At 35.1% G+C, this 22,562-nt stretch overlaps 2 protein-coding genes across 2 annotated transcripts in view; one reads left to right on the forward strand and one right to left on the reverse strand.

The window, feature by feature from the left end:
• Positions 1–22,562, forward strand: part of LOC123546647 (uncharacterized) — a 135,578-nt gene that overhangs the window by 79,925 nt on the left and 33,091 nt on the right. The window lies entirely within an intron of this gene.
• Positions 4,546–22,556, reverse strand: LOC123546646 (uncharacterized). The gene is made up of 10 exons (XM_045333097.2): positions 22,351–22,556; positions 17,900–18,034; positions 16,369–16,503; positions 15,937–16,071; positions 13,284–13,369; positions 12,821–13,047; positions 7,965–8,128; positions 6,978–7,128; positions 6,148–6,362; positions 4,546–5,606 (listed from the first exon to the last, which is right to left on the reverse strand). The coding sequence occupies exons 1-10, from the start codon at positions 22,366–22,368 to the stop codon at positions 5,424–5,426; spliced, it is 1,449 nt and encodes a 482-aa protein (XP_045189032.2). The 5' UTR covers positions 22,369–22,556; the 3' UTR covers positions 4,546–5,423.

The raw sequence follows: 22,562 nt of genomic DNA on the forward strand, positions 1-22,562 counted from the left end.
TTTGATTCAAAGTACTATTCTTGGTGAGAAACACTAGTATGATGTTTTGATTTTATTGTATAGATATTTCAGTGCTCATTATTTTTAACTCATACATTTGTTTTTCTAAGTCTTCTGAAATGTCGAAAAATAACCCTAAAAGTTAATCAACTGTTAGCTTAATCGCCAGTTAAAGTTTCGAACAACTGTTTTGTGTTTGCTTAACCGTTTGATTGCATTGCATACTTCTGAATAAGATATTTGTGCGTCTAGTTCCGCGTACACAGGAATATCATTGTTAAAATCATGTGTATCATTGAACTCTTTAACCTCATCATGCATATCAGTATTTACATTTGAAAACATTTCTTCAAAATATGATTTAAACTCCTCAAGAGGAATATCACTTGCGCTTCCAGACTGATAATTTTTTAATATCTTCAAAATCGCGAGGTTTACATTTTTAAGATTTCCAAAATCTTTAGTTTGTTTAAATCTGTAATATCTACTTTTCTTCTTTATAAGATTCCTATACTTTTTTACGCCTACTCAGTTCTATTCACTGTGTGTACTATTAAATATCAATAAAGCGTTTTTGTATGCTTTTGCAGTTTTACGATTCTACACCAAACCATTTGCTACTATCATCTACGCTAGCGTTATTAAATTGATGTCTTTTATAAATAACTCTCCGAAAAAGTGGTTCTGCAGCGTCTCGAATAATGTTTGTAAAATCATCAACCATGCCGTTGATGGACGCCTGATCATCGCCTATTGCTTCTAGCAAATTATCAAAGTTCAACATATTTTCAATCAAGGCAGCACACTATTTTTCTTTTTCTCCATTTAATGAACTCTGTTTTATGGACACTGTTATTACATTCTATCATGCTGCTACATAATTTAAAAGTAATGGGTGTATGATCACTGAAAGTATTAATGTCACATAATCTGAAATCTTCGACGATATTAAAGTTTTGTTCTTTTAAAAGTAGATAATCAATTACACTGGTACCATTCCTGTTATAACATGTAAACACACCTTTACCAAAATCGCTACCCAAACGCCCGTTAGCAATTCTAAGTGATGTCCCTTTACACAAATCGCATAACTTGTTACCTTGGATATTACTAACATTGTCCATGGAAAATCTCTGTATGGGTATATCTGTATAATAATCACTATCGTCTAATTCTAGAACGAAACTGTCAAACAATATATAATCCGGTTTGCATGAAGTTCGGGCGTTACAATCTCCGACCATGAGTACAGCCCCTTTAGTCTCGAAGAAATAAATATCGTTTTGTAAGCATTCAAACAGGTCTACATCGATAACATTTGTTATATGGGATGCGTCGCTCCACATATGAACACCTGCTAGTTAAATGCCGCGGTCAGTGCCAAAGAAGTCTTTGTCTAATTTCATCCACACGATAGTGTCATGCCTAGTTTTCCCTATTGAAATGCCTCCTTTAATATCGTTTCGTACATAGATGACTATTCCACCCCTGTTTCTCTTAGCGTTTCTATGTTTAACTTTCCTATAAAATTGTAACAATAGTATCCATCCAGGTCAATATTTGAAGTTTTTCCAGTCAAAAACACAGTATCGTGTTCTGTAAGCAGGTTAACAAATTCACAGTCTACTTTTTTACGCTCAGTCAATCCATTACAGTTCCAACTAAGACATTTTTTTCCAGTCCACCCTGTCTTCCCTATGTATCTTTGATCGCTTTTCCATCCACGTATAGGGTGTCATACGCTATCCATAACTTGTGTCCAGTCTTTCTCGCCTCCTTCATATTGGGCACTAACATTCGCCTTTTCGCTGCAACTTCCGGTGGTACTGTTCTGTGATGTAATAGGTGGTGTCCTTGAGATTTTTGCTTTGCATTTTAACCATTTCCTTGTCCTTATAGTAGATGAATTTACACACAGTTCTTCGATGCTTGGGACCATTTGTTGCACGTCCGATTTTACCTGGCTCATTCGGTTCGCCCATTATGGTTCCCATGTGCTGAACTCGTTCTCTTTTCAAATTTCGCACAATTTCCTTTGCTATATTTAACTTGTCTCTGAAAAAGTCCCTAACAATTTTCTCCGTTTTCACCGTGTTTTTATCTGCTTTTTCTTCTAAATTTCCTATGATCCAATTGTTTCTCATACTCTGTGCTTTTATATAGTTCAATCCGTATTTCATTGTGTCCTGTTCTTTCTCTAAATTCTGCATTCTAATCTTAGCATTCTCCAGGTCGATTTACGCTGAAGCGACACGGTCATCCACGCGATCAGCTCGTTCATGTGTAGCTATGGATATGTCGTTGATATACAGCCATAGTTTCTTCAATTCATTGTCAAAACTGTCCACTTTCTTTTCTACAGAATCAAGTTTATCCAAGCGTTTACTCATATCAACAATAGTTAAATTGATCTTGCCCAACATTGCTACAATGTCCTCATTTGTCGCCCCACTTTGCGATGCAGGTCCCGCGGACGGTATCGATCCACAGGTACCGCGTCCAACATTGGTTTCCGGAGTTTTTTCGCTCATACTTACGACCGGCGCATATGCTTTTGAATTGTTATTTTCCGCGCTAATGTCCTCGGGTTGGATTACTGGTGAGAAGATATCACTATCATACCATATCGAGTTACTTCACTAACTGATCTCTTCGCCGACGGCGATTCGGCCTTTTTGAATACTAATAATTCATCGTCACTTGCACTACTTCTATACCTTTTCCCTTTCTTTTTCCTGATATTCTTATTTTTATTTTGCATTTTTATCGTCATTGACTCCATCACATTTGCCTCGTAAAGTACTTATGATTGATATATGATACACTATGTTAACATTTTAAAGTACATGTAAATCCAAGAAATCTCCACCACATCAGAAAACACGTCCGCACTCTACATTGTCACCCTTTTTTGATGTAACGAACCATATACGGATGTACTCAATGACTTTGCAGAAGACAGAGCAACTAAAAAACATTAAGAGTACGGCGAAGAAGATCAGCAGTTAAATATCAATGCAGCTCAGTCTCAGAGGGCTTGAAGAATTAACATAATGGAATTTACCATATTTACAGGTCATTTTAAAACTTTTGGGGTTGAACTAATTCCAACAAGCTTTTTGGTTTGGAATTAGAAGTATGTAATGATATGAAACACAGCAAAAATGTCCTCAAAATATCCTGGCACATTTTTCAGCTATTGCATCAACGTCTACTTCGTGTTGTGGCCGTTACTGTGGACCATATGCTATATTGTTCTACTGGTGGTATACTGTAGTACAGTAAAAATAAATTTCCAATAGATATATCAGAAAAAATATCTTTTAAGATTTCTAGCAAGTATTGGTAGGCCACGTTTAAAATATTTTACCATCTTTGTCAAAAAGTGTTGGGTGTCAAAATTCAGAACACGGGTGCCAAAAGTCAGAATATAGAATTTCTATGCAAATTTATACATAAATATTTTAAAACAAACTCATTTGCATTGGTGTTAAAAGGGGTTGAACACCAAACATGTTTATCTCAAAGTCAGACACAAGGAAAAAAATCATAGGGAGGTTGTAAAACAAAAATGTATTCACAATGTTACTGCAGACGGGCGCGGGGACTTGATAACATCAATATTTTCTCGATTTCCTAAACAGTTAAGCAATTATTTAGAAAATGCTTCTTGAACTGCTTTATTATGCACGTGAATAAAGAAATAATACTAATAATTATTTTGCACAACTGATTTTGTTTTAGATAAACTTGCAATACTTTATTTAATTAAAGTCTGAAGGAAGCTGTCCTTACATTTCACCTAATTTTCTGAGTTTTGCTTGGATTTCTTTTGAAGACTTTTGTCCAGTATTGGATAAATAACTTAAAGGCGTACGCTAGAATTCCCTGTATATGAGATGGGCGAAATTTTTCCCAATAACAGAATTTCTTCAAACTTTGGATATTGAAGGACAATCATCTAAGAAACAAAAATATGCAATAAAAATCATAGGTCACCGGTATTGAAAAAGAGTTATCTGCCCTTGAAAACGGCATTTCCACTAAAAATGGCGTTTTCAAGGGCAGATAACTCTTTTTCAATACCGGTGACCTATGATTTTTATTGCATATTTTTGTTTCTTAGATGATTGTCCTTCAATATCCAAAGTTTGAAGAAATTCTGTTATTGGGAAAAATGTCGCCCCAAATTCTAGCATACGTCCTTAAGATTATAAATCATCAATAAAACCCCATGTTGGCATTAGTTTAAGGTCCTGAAATTATTTCAAGTAGTATACCCGGCCTATACGTTCCTTAAACATCTTTGTGTTATAAAAGGCCTAGATCTTGGTATAAGGCCAATGGATTTCTGTCTTCATAAGCACAGGGCTAATGACTTTCATAGTATGGTTCAAATAAACATGGGTCATTTTATAACAACCTTTCTAACTCCACACCTGCTTTTTTGTTTTTATCTCTGCCATATTTTGACAAATTTGAATGGAATTTGTACACTTTGTTTAATGATTATTTTATTATAATAAAGCATAACAACGATAATAGTCTGACGTAATCTCATTTAATCGTAAGAGTAACAAAAAGGTAACCCTTAAAACCCGATCATTCTATTTCGGATATGTGAAATAATGGAGATGTGTGTTGTTATCCAATACTTACACCCCAACTAAATATGATTAGAATGATGAATAAACGAAAGTGCTAGAGTTTTAAACTTGTTTAGATATGGCAGTGGCTGATAACGCTTATCCGAATGATCTTATTTAAACTATAACTGAATTTCACCGAAAACTTACTGACCTATAAATTGTGTCAAAGTTAGATTAAATTTGTTTTTAAAAAGTGGATGCTTGAGAATAAACAAACACAATCATGGACGTACTTGACGGACCGACGACAGACGTCCAACAGTCAACACTTCCTGTTTTCCTTCTGTGGATTCAATTTATTGGAGCTGACATGCGGTTGTCAAGAGTATATATTTCTCGGCAACTCTCTTTTACATAATTACAGCAATTCGGTGTGACTATCAAATAGGTGTATAGTTTGGTTGAAAAAAAAGTACTTTAACGTATTAATCAGAAGTTCTTTTGGAACAGGTCCCTACTATTTATCCTGATAGGAGTAATGTTAATGGTGTTTTTATGATGAACACATACAATACATCAAGAAAACATTTATAGCTCCTTTATAGAGAAAATGCTAAGTCTGATGATTGTTTCTTGGGACTAATAACAGGTACAGTAAGAAATTATGGAAACCCGCTCCATTCCGCTACCCGCGTATTCATGAGTTCGATATTGTATGCCTGAATCGTTGGCTGTCCCGAATCATACTGTTTGCTTAATCAAATACTTCACATTCCTGAAAATTACACCATTCCGAAATAAACTGTAACAAATGTCTTCTGAATCTCGATAATTCTATTTAGGATATGTGTTTTCTATATCAGCTTCAATTTCAAGCAACACTTCCTGTTGTCGTTTTGAGCGTTCGCTGGCTGCCATGCTGTCTATTGGAGCCGACAGGAAGTTATATAGCGTGTAGATTTCCGTGTCACTCTCTTGTACGTAATCACTGCAGATACGTCCAAAAAACTTCCAACCCTATAAACAGAAAACAAAAGCAATTTACATATACATGTACATGTAAAACTGAAAACGCTCGGGTTTTGAAAATATGTAGAGGATGTAAATTTGTTTAAGTATAGGACTGAAATATATTTCAATCAGATGCAATATTTTCAGTAGTAGAAAAGCCGAGTGAAAATGTAAGATATGGTGTTCATGAGTGAAAGATATTTTATCCTTATATGTAAACAACAAATTTTCTGTTTATTTTATGTATTGACTAAATTGACACATTTTATAGTTTCTTACTTGCGAATCTTATATTTCATATTTTTCACTTCGAAAATACAAGATCTAATATCACTCTAATATTTCGATAAGTCCATGAAAAACATAATAGATGTTACTTTTAAAGAGATTCAGATAGCTGTTTGTTTTTAAATACAAAAAATATATAACCAATACTGCATTCAGTTTTCATCTGAACAACGTTTGTAACAGATGCAAGATAATTTGTTAAATATCACTGAAACATTTCAAAGAAGTGAAAATTCGTCATTTAAATACATTGTGCTACCTTTTCAGCTCGGCCAATAGACGCTTTAAATCTCTCCGCATGTTTAGGATTCTCTATTTGGGAAAGGTAAACACTACCAGAAGTTGATTCGTCCCGCAAAGCTTTCAGGGCAGCCGCCATATTGGACCAGAATTCGATTATTCGTGTGAATTGTCTGTCAACATTTCCAAGCTGCGCATGCGCTTCTCTCAAACTTTCCACGTTTCCCAGATTTGCTATTAAAGAGAAATATATATGAATAAAATAATGACGTTGCACTAGACTTTAATATAATAGTTTTTAGTTCTAACAAATGCACAAACTGAAAAGATATTTTTCTAAACTTCACGTCATTAAAGAAATCTCCAGACAGCTAGTCACAAATCTTAAATTGAAGTTATCTCCCTTAGACCATATTTCAGTCAACTCTGGTGAATCAATCGTATAGATTTGCCAATGCATTCATGCGAAGAACTCCAATTTGAAAAGTTTTCCTACATGTTATTATAGTGCGCAAGTGCCTAGTCAGTTGACCTGACACTCGTGATATTGAATTTAAGACAGCTCTGTGTAAAAATATCATGGACCATTAAATTTTATACATGAGCTTGTCACAGACCATTCATTCATGAGCTTGTCACAGACCATTCATTCATGAGCTTATCATAGACCAGTTATACATGAGTTTATAATATTACAATTTTACACGAGCTTATCATAGACCAGTAGGAGAAGAGCCATGTGTTTGATTTTATTTCTATTATTAAGAATTGTGTAATATCAGTATCACATTACCAAGCGACAACATTTTGATAATGTTCATATCAATGTATCAAAAAACTGGAACAAACCGGTTTCCATTCCAAGTTTCTTCAGCGTTGCTAATCGTTCCAGGGCTTCCTTACGTTGTTCATGCATTCGACCAATTACATCTCGTTTTTGACCCATAACACGTTCCACAGCATTCTGGCTCTCTCTATATGCATCCATCAGTTTTTCAAACTAAAAATAAATTGAAAAAGGTAAAAGCTTTTTCAATGTCTGTCCCGTTATTGCTTACTTCAGCTTACTCTAATCATTTAGCCGCCCAGTGATAGTCGGAAATCGACGGTTGGGTGAAAGATGTAGATGTAGATTTGTTTCTTCTATTATAAGCGTAAATTTATACAACAAGCAAAATTTAATGAATTTATATCCCCCGCCGAATAATCTGTTTTCTTAATAAGAGGACAACATTTTGAAAGATATAACAGTTTTGCAATAACTCTGCAGTTACGCAGTTACTGAAGAGATCATGACGAATGTTTCGTTTGCACAACAGCCCAGTTTGATCTATATTTGTTTTAGTTTAATGAAGATCTATTTATGGTTACTTTGGGAATTCACGAATTTTAAAACAATGAAAGGGCTACAGATCTACAATAACTCTGAATTTAAGTTACTGAAGTGATTCTAGTGAAAGTCATGCGAGCACCATCGCCCTGTCATGATCTCTATTTGTGTATTTTTCATGAAGATCCATCAATAGGTTACTTAGATAAAGTCAAAAATGCCCGTTTTTACCAAATCAATGAGAAAGAATATCTGCTTTAAGTGGGTCAAGGGAGATATACAATATGTGTAGCAATGGTCATGTGCTTATGAATAATTATGCGAGAGTTTGTGATTCTAGCTAAAATAAAATTACAAGCATTTTCACTTTCGAACGGACGCACGGATGGACGTACGCACGCTAGAGCGGACGCACCAAAAGCCAGACAGACAACGCAAAGTCTAAATCCTTCCATCATTGTTTGGGGGTAATAATAAAGATGAAAGAAAAGACAGTGATGACTTACGTGTTTCTGACGTTTATCTGAACGAAACAATCCAGCAAACAGATTGACGCCTGTGGAAATAAAACCCATTGCTGCCCCGCCAATACCCCCGCCAAGTGCCGCGCCTGGTGACAGAACGGAATCAAACACTGTCTTTTCCTCTCTCATCATTTTGCCAGCCATTCCTGTAGATTGATAAACAGATATATAAATAGAGAGAGAGAGAGAGTGAGAGGGAGGGAGAGAGAGAGTGAGAGAAAGTGTGTGCGTGTGTGTGTGTGCGTACGTGCGTGTGTGTGTGTGTGTGAGAGAGAGAGAGAGAGAGGACATGAAAATACAAGACAAGATACGACATGTCAAGAAACGAGACGAGACATGATGAAGCATGACGAGACGAGACATGACAAGGCAAGACAAGAGGAGACGAGACGAGATAGATAGAGATAGATATAAAGATTTCTGATTAAAATGCAAGTAAACATTGCACATATTTTTACATTAAATTATATCACACCATGGCGACTTCGTTATACCAAAATCATAAGACAGAATAAGATAAAGCGTATCCTTCTTTTTATGGTGGTCCTTTTATAACAATGGGCTGACATATGAAGATATGAGTAATTGTTGGGTTCAGTAGTTATGGTCTGTACTAACTGGGATGACATGCCTTTTCATGTATGATGGAGCCAAATGAATTTGAAAATAAACCATATCAGATATCTGACAAACACTACTCCTTCTACCAATTTATGCAGATAATCAGTTCCTTTCCTATGCAGTTATTGTGATCTAACTTCAAAACTAACTCTGTGTACAAATATCAAACCAGACAGTAGATGCAAAGTCAAAATGACCTTGTGCAAGAGCCATAAAAATAAGCTATTAGTATTCCGTGTTAAAATGGCTTTCTTCAATTCTACCTTTGTCGTGGACTTAGAAGTGCGCGTCAGCCGCAAGCCAACTTTTTCTGTAGCTCAGAATGTTTTTTGAATTCCTTTCGTTTCAAAGCATGTTATGGAAAGACATTCCAATTTCTAAGCATTACAACTCTCTCTAGTTTTGTAATTCAACAATTTTTTGCAAGAGCAATACTTTCCATTAATTTTGACCATATACAGTTTTCTCCCGCGTTCCCGCTTGTAATCTCCAACTCCCTTGTGATTACATTTTCTACTTCCTTACTTCCTTAACTGTATTGTGTCCTTTTTATTTCCTCTGCATTTACATTTTTTAATTTCTTTTCAAGTTAACTTCCACTATTTGTTTTCATATCATGTGTTCTCTGTGAAAACGTAAGCTCTACCAACCATGACCTATATATTTGCACTTGATATTTAATGGAACCCAGGACAAGTCCATTTCAAGACCTTGAGGGAAATGATATATTAGTATGCAAAGTCTAGTATCGCACAGAATGTCACCACATTAACGATTCCATGAAATTCCAGCTGGGTCGGGTCTGGAAAAGTATTCTCTGCGAAAAGATAAATATCACCATGAATTCAGTTCCAAAGCTTAGACACATCCCTTTGAAAGACTTAACCAATCCAACTTCAGTTATCTTTCCGCTTTCAATAGCTCTCACTTCAGCTTCGAGCCGCAACAACGATACCAAAAGTCATAAAACCTGGAAAGTAGATCCTTCGGAAGCACCGAGAAAAAGGCAAACAGTGAAAATTGCAGACTCGGTTTAATTGAATCTGTACATGAGCAGTAATGGAAAATGCAACACTGTCCACGCCCCTAGCACCGGTTTAAGCAGAATTCAATCTTCAAATCTAAATGATTTGAAATCAATGATCCCGAAGGACCATATAACAACACTAAACCCAAATATCAATAAGCAAGTACAAATACTATTAAAATATCTATCAATGTCTGGTCATCAACGCTGACAACAAACATGAATTTCGTACCTAGCTTCCTCAACGAAGCCGGACCGAACCTTGCCTAAAACTTCACACCAATGAAATATCTGACCCCGATTTCGGCTACTCAATATCTAGAATAAACCTTGTCAAACTGGCAGGTTATGGAGTTTTAAATCAGTTAGAAATTACATTATTGTCCAAGAAATCCCCTAACTTCAATCCAACTATAACGATCTTTGGACTAAAATTGACCTTTTAATTTTAATTAATAATATGTGCATACTTTAAAACCCCATAGGCTAGACATAGCTAGCTCGGTAGAATTTGTAAATCCCTTGATAAAGTAAATATACGGTGTCCGGGTGACTGGGGATCTAAAACTGGGAAACGTCCGACCTACTATAGACACTAAATGATGCGAAACTTACACATATGGTCAACCTATCTACTAGAGAAAACAATATCCTAAATTTATTTTTCACGACAAATCAAACTTTGGTCAGTCAGGTTAACATCTTACCTGGCATCACTGACCATAACATTGTTGAGGTCAAAGTAAACCAACACCAACATTCGTTACCAAAATCCTCGAAAAATTTCCACTTTTCAAAAGAAGCAAACTGGGAAGGATTTAAACAGTCACATAATAAGTACTATGAGGAAATGATAAATATTTCACCCTACTATTAGTAAATGGAGATCTATAGAAAAAAATTCACATCCACTCTATACAACCTTTCGGAGGAATTTATTTCGTCAAAAATGACTTCCATTAGCAACCACTTTCCCTTGGTTAAGAAAAGTCTAAAGAGAATAATCAGAAGGGCCTTCAAGAAAATTTAAGAAATCAAACTAATCCCATGATCGTAAATATATCTTTGATCTCAAACGATTATCAAAACATTCTGAATGTAAACAAGCCTGATGCCTCCCCAAAATGCCTTTCATCAAAACCAAACACCATAAATTTCTGCTCCCTCCTCGAGTATTCCAAACAATAATCGGGATCCCTGCCACCCTCAAATATCTATGTAAATTTCAATGGCATAGAAAAGCTCCTACCAAATCTTTACCCCTAAATGACATGTGGATCAGACAAGATCAAGCCCATCATTCTCAAACACTTTCAATGGAACTGCCACCAACCCTTATTCTAGTATACAAGAATATACAAGTATACAGGTCAGACCAAGCCAATTATAAGCCCATATCCGTGTATACTTTGCAAAATCCTGGAGCATATAATATCCTCATCAATTACAAATCAGTTTACAAACCTCAGCATTCTTTACCATCTCCAACATGGTCTCCGACAAAAAAAAACATCCTGTATGACCGAAATAACTATGCTTGTACGTGACCCTATCAAATCAGTGTACAACAAACATTGATTGTATTATATTTTAGTAAAGCATTTGATGATGTGAGCCATGAAAAAGTCCTTTTCAATTGCACATATATCAAGTTACTCGACAATTACACTACAATATACATGTCACTTTCCTCTGTCAGACAATCAAATAACCTCCAAAATTATCTTAAAATACTAGGACAGTCGGAGTTGGTCTGGGATATGGAATTCAATTCCCCAAAGTATCAAGTCACCTACGCCACAAGAAGGAAACATCACCTTTCCTCACAATCAAAACTACAAACACAATACACTTCTAGAAGCTGTCACCTCAGCAAAACACCTTAGCGTGGATATTTTAAACGCTCTCAAACTAGTTTCCTTCGCATGACAATTAAAGTGAACTAATAATCTGTTAAGTCAGTGGCATATCAGACCCTCGTCAGACCATAGTTGGAATATAGCTCCGCAGTTACACACAAACCTAAATAGACAACATGGGAGCCTTTCAATGACCGCGCTCCTAGTATTACTGACACGCTACACAGTCGAAAACGGCACAGGTTAGATCTCCGGCGCATTGCCTTCCGACTTTCACTTATTATCAAATCTCAAATTATCTGGCTGCAATTCCCGTGAAAGGCTATTTTATCCCTAACAAAGTTTTCACGCCATTTTCATCCACTGTCTTACAAGTCAATCCCTATTACATTCATTTCTTTGTATTTCCCAATGGACTAATAATCTATAAGTCATTCTCTTCCTTCCAGCCTTTGAGCAGTTCAATGCTTCACCATAACTTGGCTTTTATCTCCTGTTTTTTTCCTTTCCCTTTTATTTTGTCCGATTTTCTTCTATTTTCTACAAACAATTTCTGTGGCTTGCCGCTCAAGAAAATACAGATAGATAAATAGATAGACAGATCGATAGATAAATCGATAGATAGATCGATGAAAACAGTCTTAGGTGATATTGGGTGACTGGAACGGTAAAGGATTGACATTGGATGAAAATCCAAAACCCAAAAAGAAGGATATAATTTTGTAAATTTAACTTAACAGTGAGTGATTTTGGCTTTTTTGTATTTCTGTTAAAGAATTAAACGCTACTTTTGTGCGTTGGATGATGTGCAAGAAGTCGCAATGAGGTTTATACCTGTTTAAACGCATTAAAATAGCATTCATTTACAAGGAACAAAAAGACCAGCCCATGTTCAACTGTAGGCCAATTCGCCTTCCAATAAAAATACAGTTCCTGGATTTCTTTAAAAATGTCGTTAAATCCAGGTGAAAATTCATATAGTCCTGTGTAATCAATACTGATGTTAAATGTCAGAAAAAGTAGTTTTAGCTATAATTTTCTGTTCTTGAAATTTTGATGTCCAATTTTGAAAGAATTGTTCGAACGATGCGTTTTTGTCCCTATTTCTTAGTAGATGACGTTATATTGTGCGTGCAATCTCGAGGAAAGGGCCATCTAAGATATTGTTAAGCCAATGTTGTTTATATGAAAATAAACGCTTGTTTTTCTTTCCAAACAAAATATATAGTGAATGTAAATATTCGATGTTGAAATTTTGCTTTTTTTCACTTTTTCAGAACATACAGAATTTAATATTGGTTTGTTTTTATTCAAGAGTGACAATTTTTAACCTGCTTGTTCCATCCACTTATCTCTGTTTGACTTTAGAACCGTCAACTCTTCCTCCATTATCTGTTTTTCTTCATCCAGTTCCACCTGAACCAGTTTAGCCGCTTTAGCCAGTTGTTTTTCACGTTCCATTTCTACACGGATTCTTTCCTTCTCGCTAACTACCTCTTTATTCCTACTGGTAACACTGGCCATATTCTTCTGAACTTCGGTTTGAATTTCCATATATCTGTAAGTATCAAAACGCTTTACCATTAAAACATCTAAATACATCAGTAAATTATGAGTTCGTGATGACTCAAAAGACGTCATACATAACTTTAATTAGTGATTTATCAAAATATCAGTTACCAGGTTACTTTGAACGTATGTCAAGGTTTTAGGGTATCCCCTACCTTTATGTTTATTTAAATACTCGGCAATCGGTGCCTGTAACATTCATTGTATCTTGTACATTGACCTTACCGTTGCTGAGTAGTCTCGGTCTCCGTTTTCATTTCTTCTGCTATTTTAATGATCTGACCAAATATTTGTTTTACAACTGCTGCACTCTGGAAACATTCAAATATATAATGCACATATTTTGTAAGTTTATTTGTACTGTTTCCCAATAGCATTATAAAGCGTTTAAAAATCAAAAATTCAAAAGGCGTTTTTAAAATATTTTTGTTAAGTTGTACGTTTTGACATTACTGAAGCAACATTCTTACATGGCTTGATATTTGTCAGCTACATCTTTTATATTCTGTGATAAAGATTGGTTGACACGCCGACAGTTGAGAGAACGTTAGGCGCACTATTCATGACTGCTCTGATGAATGCAGTTCAACATATAAACTCTAAACTGTGGTAAATCAGTCGAGAAACAACGCGAAGGTCTTAGTTATTTAGTAAGTTTACATCAGTGTTTCGAAAAGTATGGTGGCATATTTCTGCCAATCACATATCCACTTATTTATCTCGAAATCTTTCTTAAAAATGTCACTTATTCAGTTATTATCTGGCAAGTAACAAAACTGCTTGTTATCCAACAAGTATCTTAACAGAACAAAACTGCCTGTTAGTGCCCACTACTGCCATCCACATATTCACTTAACTAGGTATCTTGATTTTTGTCAATTAGTCAGTTATAATTGTCAATATCCCGTAACCGTCCCCTATCATTACGGGATAAATGAAAATACATAAAAACACATAACGGGGCACAACAAATATGCAAATTTATAATTCCAAATCCTATCTAGCCACAAACATTTAGGGGTGGTGATAGGGGATAAGGTGGATATATACTCATTCATTCTGTCTAAGGATGAGAAAAATGTAAAGCTAGACCGAGACTAATACCCGGGGCCTCGGAATGCCGTTCCAGTAATCTACCGCCTGAGCTAGCCGATCGCCTACATGTTTTCTCCCCGTTTCAATATTCAAGTTCTGTACCGTGACATATTTTCTCACCATTATGAAATTCGACCTCGAATTTCAGCGGGTACTTTATAAATCAAGCAATTACAGGCGTCGGAGACTAACCAGTGTAATGCCGTTACGGCCCCACGTTGGGCGCCAAATGTCACAGGATGAGAAAAATGTACAGCCAGACCGGGACTCGAACCATGGGCCACGGAATACCGTTCCAATGCTCTACCGACTGAGCTACCCGGCCGCTTATACATTTTCTGCCCGTTTCAATATTCTATACCGTGACAATTTCGTATAGGTGTAATGCCGTAAATTGTGATTGAATGTTATATGTATTATGGCACTACTTGTTACGTCTAAATGATAAAACACAGTCCCAGATTATCTTCTTTATTTTTCTTCTGTGGAAAACCACAAATCAACAGTCAACAATTAACAGTTTTTACACACGGATATCCGTAGATTATAACAATTAGTAAAAAGCTTTAAATATTAAAATATCATAATGTTCTAGTGGAAAACCACAATGTTTCTCCTTGGAAATCCAAATCTATTCTCCTCAAAAATCTGCTGTCTTGAAAATATATTTTTTCTCACCATCTAATAACTGACCAATTAAAATGACCATTATTGTGACTATAATTAACAGTATAAACCAATCAAATTCAATGAAGCGTACATGGTAATAAAATTAGAGTATTTAGAATATTAACAAGTTTTGACAGCAATCAACAGCTTATCAGTCAGGAAGTCTTACCATTTAAATTATCCAGACATCACAATGACCTTATCATAAATACACATAGGAACCTTTTAGCACTTTCTGGACTATCAAAGATTAAAGTGCATAAATATGTCAAAGTAGAGACAACAATAAAGTTTTGACAAGTGTCATGAAAACAAAGAATTTTCATTTTTTTAAATTTTAGCAACATAAATTTATTGCATAATTTATCCTTATTGTGGTTTCTATATTAAAAGGATATACATTTTTGTGATAACTGACTTTTAACATTTTTTTCTGATTTTTCACTGCACAACATAGGGGACGAAAAGTCTGTCAATCGCCAATTTGGGTACGAATATTAACTGGATATTATGAAAACTTTTACAATAACCACTTATTTATGCGAATATGTGGATGGCAGAAGTGGGCATTAACAGACAGTTTTGTCCTGTTAACTTAATTATCTGGATAACACGCAATTTTGCTACTTGCCAGATAATAACTGGATATGTGACATTTTTTATGTGACATTTTTTAGAGAAAACTGTCTACATAAATAAGTGGATATATGGTTGGCAGAAATATGGCACCATAGTAAAGCTGAAAAGCGTTGCGTCATTCTATGATTATAAACAAAAGAGGTATTCTCTACATACTTTCACGTGCTTAGTTCTTTTCCCATTCCTTTTTCTTAGATAATTCATTCATTTCTAACTGCGAGTGCGTGGAAAATATTGAAAAATGTCACTTTATCTGTATAAACAGAGTTGGGTTTTTTTTGTTGGATTTAACGCCGCACCGACACATGATAGGTCATATGGCGACTTTTAAGCTTTAATGGTGGAGGAAGACCCCAGGTGCCCCTCCGTGCATTATTTCATCACGAGCGGGCACCTGGGTAGAACCATCGACTTTCCGTAAGCCAGCTGGATGGGAGTTTATATTCCTGCCAATATAAATAGGCTAAAATGTTACCTGGAGCTCAACTACAGCGTCGAGGATCATGGGTATCATGGTATTGACAATATGGGCTGCTGTTACTGTGAACTTCTTCATCAACCCTGACGTCATCAGGTGCTGAGTTCGAGCGGAGTGTGCCGTGAGGCGGACCTGGAATTATTAAGCTATATATTCCAACTTTTTTTCAATAAGTGGCGTACCATCGAATGGAGGTACGATAGAATTGGCATGCTTATCTTTTCTTAGTAAACTAGAAATCCAATCAGACTATAGTAAGACATATACCAACAGCAATTTTGCAGGCGAAATATTTACTTTCGATAGAAATGTATTTTCTTTCAAGCTTGTGTCTAAGTCTGTATACAAATTTTCAAGCAGTGATACCTCTACAAGGGTTGCAGTGTTCTTAGTATTTTCTTAAGAAATGCTATATAGTAGTGTGTATACCTCTTTTGCTTGTTCCGGGTGGTCAGCAAGCTGTAGATACGCGAGTTCCAGGTAGTTGGCAACTTCTCTCTGAGCTCTGTACATTTCCAGAGTGGCGATCGTGTGCAAAACTTCCTGCGTCTCCGCAGGTAGCTCCTTATATAAATACATAGTGTAAGTGTTAACGTATAGGCTTTTTTGCATTTTGGCTTTATCTGCACTTTGGCTTGATTTGCATTTATTTGGCTTTATTTGCAGTTTGACTTTATTTGCACAAAACCTTTAAGAGAAAACATTTTGTGTTCTACATGTTTTGCCCTGACGTAGGCATATAAAGCCGAACGAGCTTACATTGTATGGACGTCTACTAATTACTTATTACTCGATACATTCGGATGAATTAGGGTTATTCTTTAACAAAAATAGAATTCAGTGAGCTTACTGTTGTCGGGTAACAAAATTTTACCACTGATGTATATTATTGTCGAATGTTTTCATTAATGAAGAGCCAGCATTAGTCTGAAACATAACTGCAAAGACTGGTCCAACCAAGTCAACAATAGCAACGAAGAGCCAATTTTGTGATTCGAATTTCATACCCGACGATCTTCAAGGAATTGCCCAATTATTCGCAAGGTGCGCGGAAGATAGAACCTCGATACATTTTATACTGAGTTCTTGTCTATTCTTGTCTATTCACACTATATATGTATTTGTTAATGCAAGTTTTAGGCAAATATAATAAAACAGTTCTTATATAATTCCCTAAGCTTAGTGTGTTTGTTTTTATACTTGAATATGCTAGAATCACTCTATCATGGATGGGCAACCAGAATAGCAAAAATCATATCTCCAGTGAAAATCTAGCATGTATAAAGCACTCAGTAAACATAAATAAGTGTAAATGATTAGGTGTTACAGTTTGGAATAAATCACCACATTTAGGATATCTGCTCATGCTGGAACTGTGAAAGCACAATGTAAACATATCTGGACATATCAGATCAGCCTTAAACGAAGCAAGGATGTCAGCTTACGTTCTTGAGTTTAGTAATGTTAAAAGAATATTCATTGCACTGTTGTAATAATAAAAAATCACAGATCTGTGTATTCAGATAAGGTTGTGCATCTGAGCAACTTTGAATACAGTCCTTTGAAAATGTACGAGGATTTGAACACGCAAGATTTCTTCAACATGACCTATTATGTAAAAGTAAGAAAGGGCCATAAACAGTCCATTATTTATGGTCATCTTTACATCAAGGTAAACGTTTAAGCATATCATTTCAATAATTTTGAGGAGTTGGACCCGCCACAAGATTTTCCTCTATATCGCAAAACTATTAAAGGGCCATAAGAGCGGTAAAATAGTCAAAGCAAAAGTTCCTTCTTTTATGATATCGGCACATCAAGCTTGTTCATTTGTGAAAGTTCCAAGCAAATCAGGTAAAAAGTGTACGTGGAGTTGGACACACAAGATTTCGGGACATACGGACAGCAGCAACGCTATATACCCTCCAACATAAATAGGAGAGCATAAAAACAAGCTTACCGTCGGAACTATGCGTGAATACATGTCTGTTTTCTCCGTGCATTCCCCATCAGTTGAACACGTTTGGTCGCTAGTGACTGCCTTATCTGATATCGTGCACGTAATACGACATAGGACAAAAATAACTAAGTAAACCTGAAATGTGTTTTGAACAATCAAATAAAATTTAGACTACTATATACAGTATGGTACGGGATAGTGCTAAACTGAATGCTGTGTGACGCACGACACTCAATGCGACACACGACAAGAGACACGACGACGCACGCGACACTCCATACAACAGTCAATATTGCAACGCGATGCATGAAAATGCGACGCACCATACAATAGTTTAACACAGGAATGCCGCTTTGTCGCACTTTCGTGTGCTGCGCCTTAGCACGAAATGTCGCGATGCCCTGTATCGAACCATAAATGCCGTGCCTCGTATCGACTATCGTATCAAATATCGTGCGTCTCATTCTCATCCTAATGGCGACGCACAAAACTCATGATAACCGACATAACACACGACAATGATTCACAATGCGACGCAATACATAGCATTATTTATCGTGCAAATGTTGTGGAAATGTCTTGTGTCGTTCAGTTATCGAACTGTAATATAATGTCGCCTGTCATTTCACCTTGTTGTGTCGCATTCTCATATGTCGTTACGGGTGTCGTGTTAAGTTTTATGATTCGCTCGTTGAATGCGATGCACTTTCAACGCGACAACTGATATAACACAACAAAGCGACGGAACACACGGTACAACACATGACAATGTAACGCGACACACCACATCGTAATGCAACACTGTATATTTACCGCGACTTTTCCTGTGGCTGTCCTGTGTTCGGTTGGCGTATGTCGCATCGCATTGCCGCGCATCATGTTGCAGTATCAACTCTTGTATCGAATGTCGCGTTACATTGTCATGTGTCATGTCGTAGCGATTATCTCCCACCCTCTAGCGCTCCTTTACAAATACTACGTGAAAATCATATGACCGTTAAAAAGAAATTCATTTTTTTTTAAATTTTATCAGCCACAGTAGCTTTAAATCTATTAAAAGGCTGAAAACAATTTAGATAACTAAAATCTAGTATCAAATGGTGAAAATGCGATTAAAGTTTTCGCATTTAAAGCGACTAAGCCACACATTGTGATTTGTAATTTTTAAAATAATTTATCACCGAAAGGCAAAATGCAGCCACTGTTTCATATATTTACATGAAACATAATGACTGACCAGTTTATAGTTTTCAGAATTACGAGAACATTCGAGTTTTTTGCAGTTTTACTCATGAACTTTTATAAACCGTAACAACGCTTTATGCTTTATTTTGTAAAGCCCGCCGTTACATGACTGAAATACTGTTGAAAAACGGCATTAAACCCAAAACAAATTATTTTGTAAACATTTATAAATATAGAACGAGACGCGACAGTACTTTAAAAGTTCGCATGATGTAGTTTGATGGTTCAGTTTATATACCCGTCTACCGATTTGGGAAGTCAGCATGATTTACTTTGCCTTAGTTAGGTAAGAACCACTATAGTACTGAATAACACTACCCAAATAACGGAACGTTCCGTTATTAAAAAAAACAACAACACAAACATCGCTCACCTTCAAACCGTATTATAGATGGCGCACAGTAATATGGCGTTTAGAAGTGAAAACAAAACAGTAACATACACTAAGTTTACGATTTAGTCAGTGATTCTTCGTTGGCCAAGCGGTTACGGTATTCGTATTATACCTTTTTCGTCGGGAGTTCGATTCCCATTTGTTTTAGTTTGCATTACATACTTTGTGTAAGTTTGTTTTTCTCTGGTTTCTAATTTATTGTTTTGTTTCTTATTTTCGTAAAAAAATGGTACTAACTGGTATAAAATCAATCCTAAGATTATGACCGGGCAATGCTTTTATTAAAGTGAAGTGTAAGATTGTTATAAATCTTATAAAACAAACTCGTAAACGGTTTAAAAATATCACAGAAAAGCTTAAAAAAACATTAGATCAAATTAAAGGTGGAGTGTATTTAGACATAATTACGTGTCAATTGTGACATATAATTTTAGTGAACAGGTTAGCATTGAACTGTATTGAAGAAAAAAAAATAAATACAAAATTTAACGGGTCTGGGCGAAAAAGTATAATATGAATACCGTAACCGCTCTAGGCCAACGAGAAGGTAAACGTGCTAAGTTTACTGACTTCATTTTAAGTTATTGTTTTGTTTTTTATTTTCAAAACGTTACAATATTGTGCTATACCTATACGTCTGCGCTCTATTGATAATCATGTGATGTTTGCTGACGGGAATCCGTTATTTTTATAAACCGGGAAACTCTTATCAGAAATTGTAGACGAATGTTTTTATCTGAAATTTATTTAATAGGACAAACGTTGCTAAATTATATATGTACTAATAAACTTTGATAATGTGGCAGTTGAGTCCAATAAGTCCAGGGGTGTTCAAAGATAATCCGTCATAGATCTATTGTAAAGCAAATATTGGATTTACCTGTATTGGAAAATAAAGTGTCAATTGGATTTAGGTCAACTGCCACATTATCAAAGTTTATTAGTATGTTATTATTATTGTATGTTTGTTATTGTTATTCAATGTCGTGTCATTCAAATTCTAAAATTTGCTATTGTTATTGTATATGTCGTTATTCTTATGGTATGTTCGATATTCTTATGGTAAAAGTAATTATTGTTGTTCTATGTTTCGTTATTGTTATTGTATCTTTGATATTGTTATTCATTGTCGTGTCATTCATATTCTAAGTCTTACCATTGTTATTGTATATGTCGTTATTCTTATTGTATGTTCGATATTCTTATGGTAAAAGTCAGTATTGTTATTCTATATTTCGTTATTCTTATTGTATCTTTGATATTGTTATTCAATGTCGTGTCATTCATATTCTAAGTGTTACCATTGTTATTCTATATGTCGTTATTCTTATTGTATGTTCGATATTCTTATTGTAAAAGACGTTATTGTTGTTGTATATTCATTATTGTTTTTGTAAGCTTGATATTCTTATTGTATGTGCGGTTTCCCGCGATATAAATAGCACAGCGACGCTATAAAAATACAATCACATAACATAGAACAAGAAATATAGTTTTCTGAGTTTGAGTTTACGAATTAAAAGAAAACTATTTTCCCTTATGTGTAAGATAGTCACGGACAGTTGATTATGCGCTATAATACATAGCGCATTGATTAACGGTAATAATTTATGAAAAGTGGTCATTCAGCTTTGCGAGGCGTAACTGTACACACGTTAAATTTTATATTTAAGTAATGTTTTGACGTTATTGGCTGTGTGAAGTAAGGATAGATGAACTAATGATTAGTAAATCGATATATACAAGATACATTATGAGAGAAATAAGCTTTCATGTTGTTATTAGGCATATGTTTAATGCCAAACATATATTTATATGTATAAATGTATTGAATATTATGAATTGTTGTAATAATATGGTTAAAATTGTGTATTTTTCATGTTGCGCCTCGCAAGTGCTTCGTATATGACGATTATCAAATAATAATCTGAAATGTTATTTGTAGTTAGAGTTATTATATTTGGTAAGGTTCGTAATGTACGTGACGGTATGGTCACGTTAGGGAATGACACGTTTTGTAGATAGAATCGTCAGATATTGAACAACAATGATGACTTTTACCATAAGAATATCGAACATACAATAAGAATAACGACATATTCAATAACAATGGTAATACTTAAAATATGAATGACACGACATTGAATAACAATATGAAAAATACAATAAGAATAACGAAATATAGAATAATAATAATGACGTTTACCATAAGAATATCGAACATACAATAAGAATAACGACATATAGAATAACAATGGTAAGACTTAGAATATGAATGACACGACATTGAATAACAATATCAAAGATACAATAAAAATAACGAAAAAATAGAAAAACAATAATGACTTTTAGAATATGAATGACAAGACATTGAATAACAATAACAAACATACAATAATAATAACATACATATATAATTTAGCAACGTTTGACATGCCATAGAAAACAACGATTTTCAACAGAATTTGATGAAAAATACATTGTTAGAACATCGAATATGCAGCATATAGGTGAATATAGCAAAAGTTAGATTTTTTTTTAATCTGACACCACGACCTGTGGGTTAGTCGCTTTAAAACTGAGAGAATACTTCTATACATAACAAAATCTAGTCTATACTGTAACGGGAGACCACAGCATATGTCGGATGTCATCTCAAGGCTACTGATAAATTTATTTATATGAAAACTGATAAAGTGTGAATAGGTTATGTTAGAGTACTGCTATGGATGACTCGGACAAACCTATGACCTATAAACATTAAACTATCGAATGACGCTAACTTAAGATAATACTAATTGTAGTCACTTACCTTGCTATCAAATTCCATTTTGTAAAAACGAAACCGAAAGTAAATGCGATAAATTCAATACTTTTCATTCCCGAGAGGGTTTGTAACGTCGTAATACGATTATTAAACATTTAAATCGTTTTCAGGTATAACAACGATCATAGTATTAGTGTATAGTAAACTCTTTTGTTGACAATCGATCAGCTTGACTAACCTACATAACCTCGTGCGAG

Source organism: Mercenaria mercenaria, chromosome 9, assembly GCF_021730395.1.
Source record: "Mercenaria mercenaria strain notata chromosome 9, MADL_Memer_1, whole genome shotgun sequence".
In the NCBI taxonomy this organism is placed as follows: Eukaryota; Metazoa; Mollusca; class Bivalvia; order Venerida; family Veneridae; genus Mercenaria; species Mercenaria mercenaria.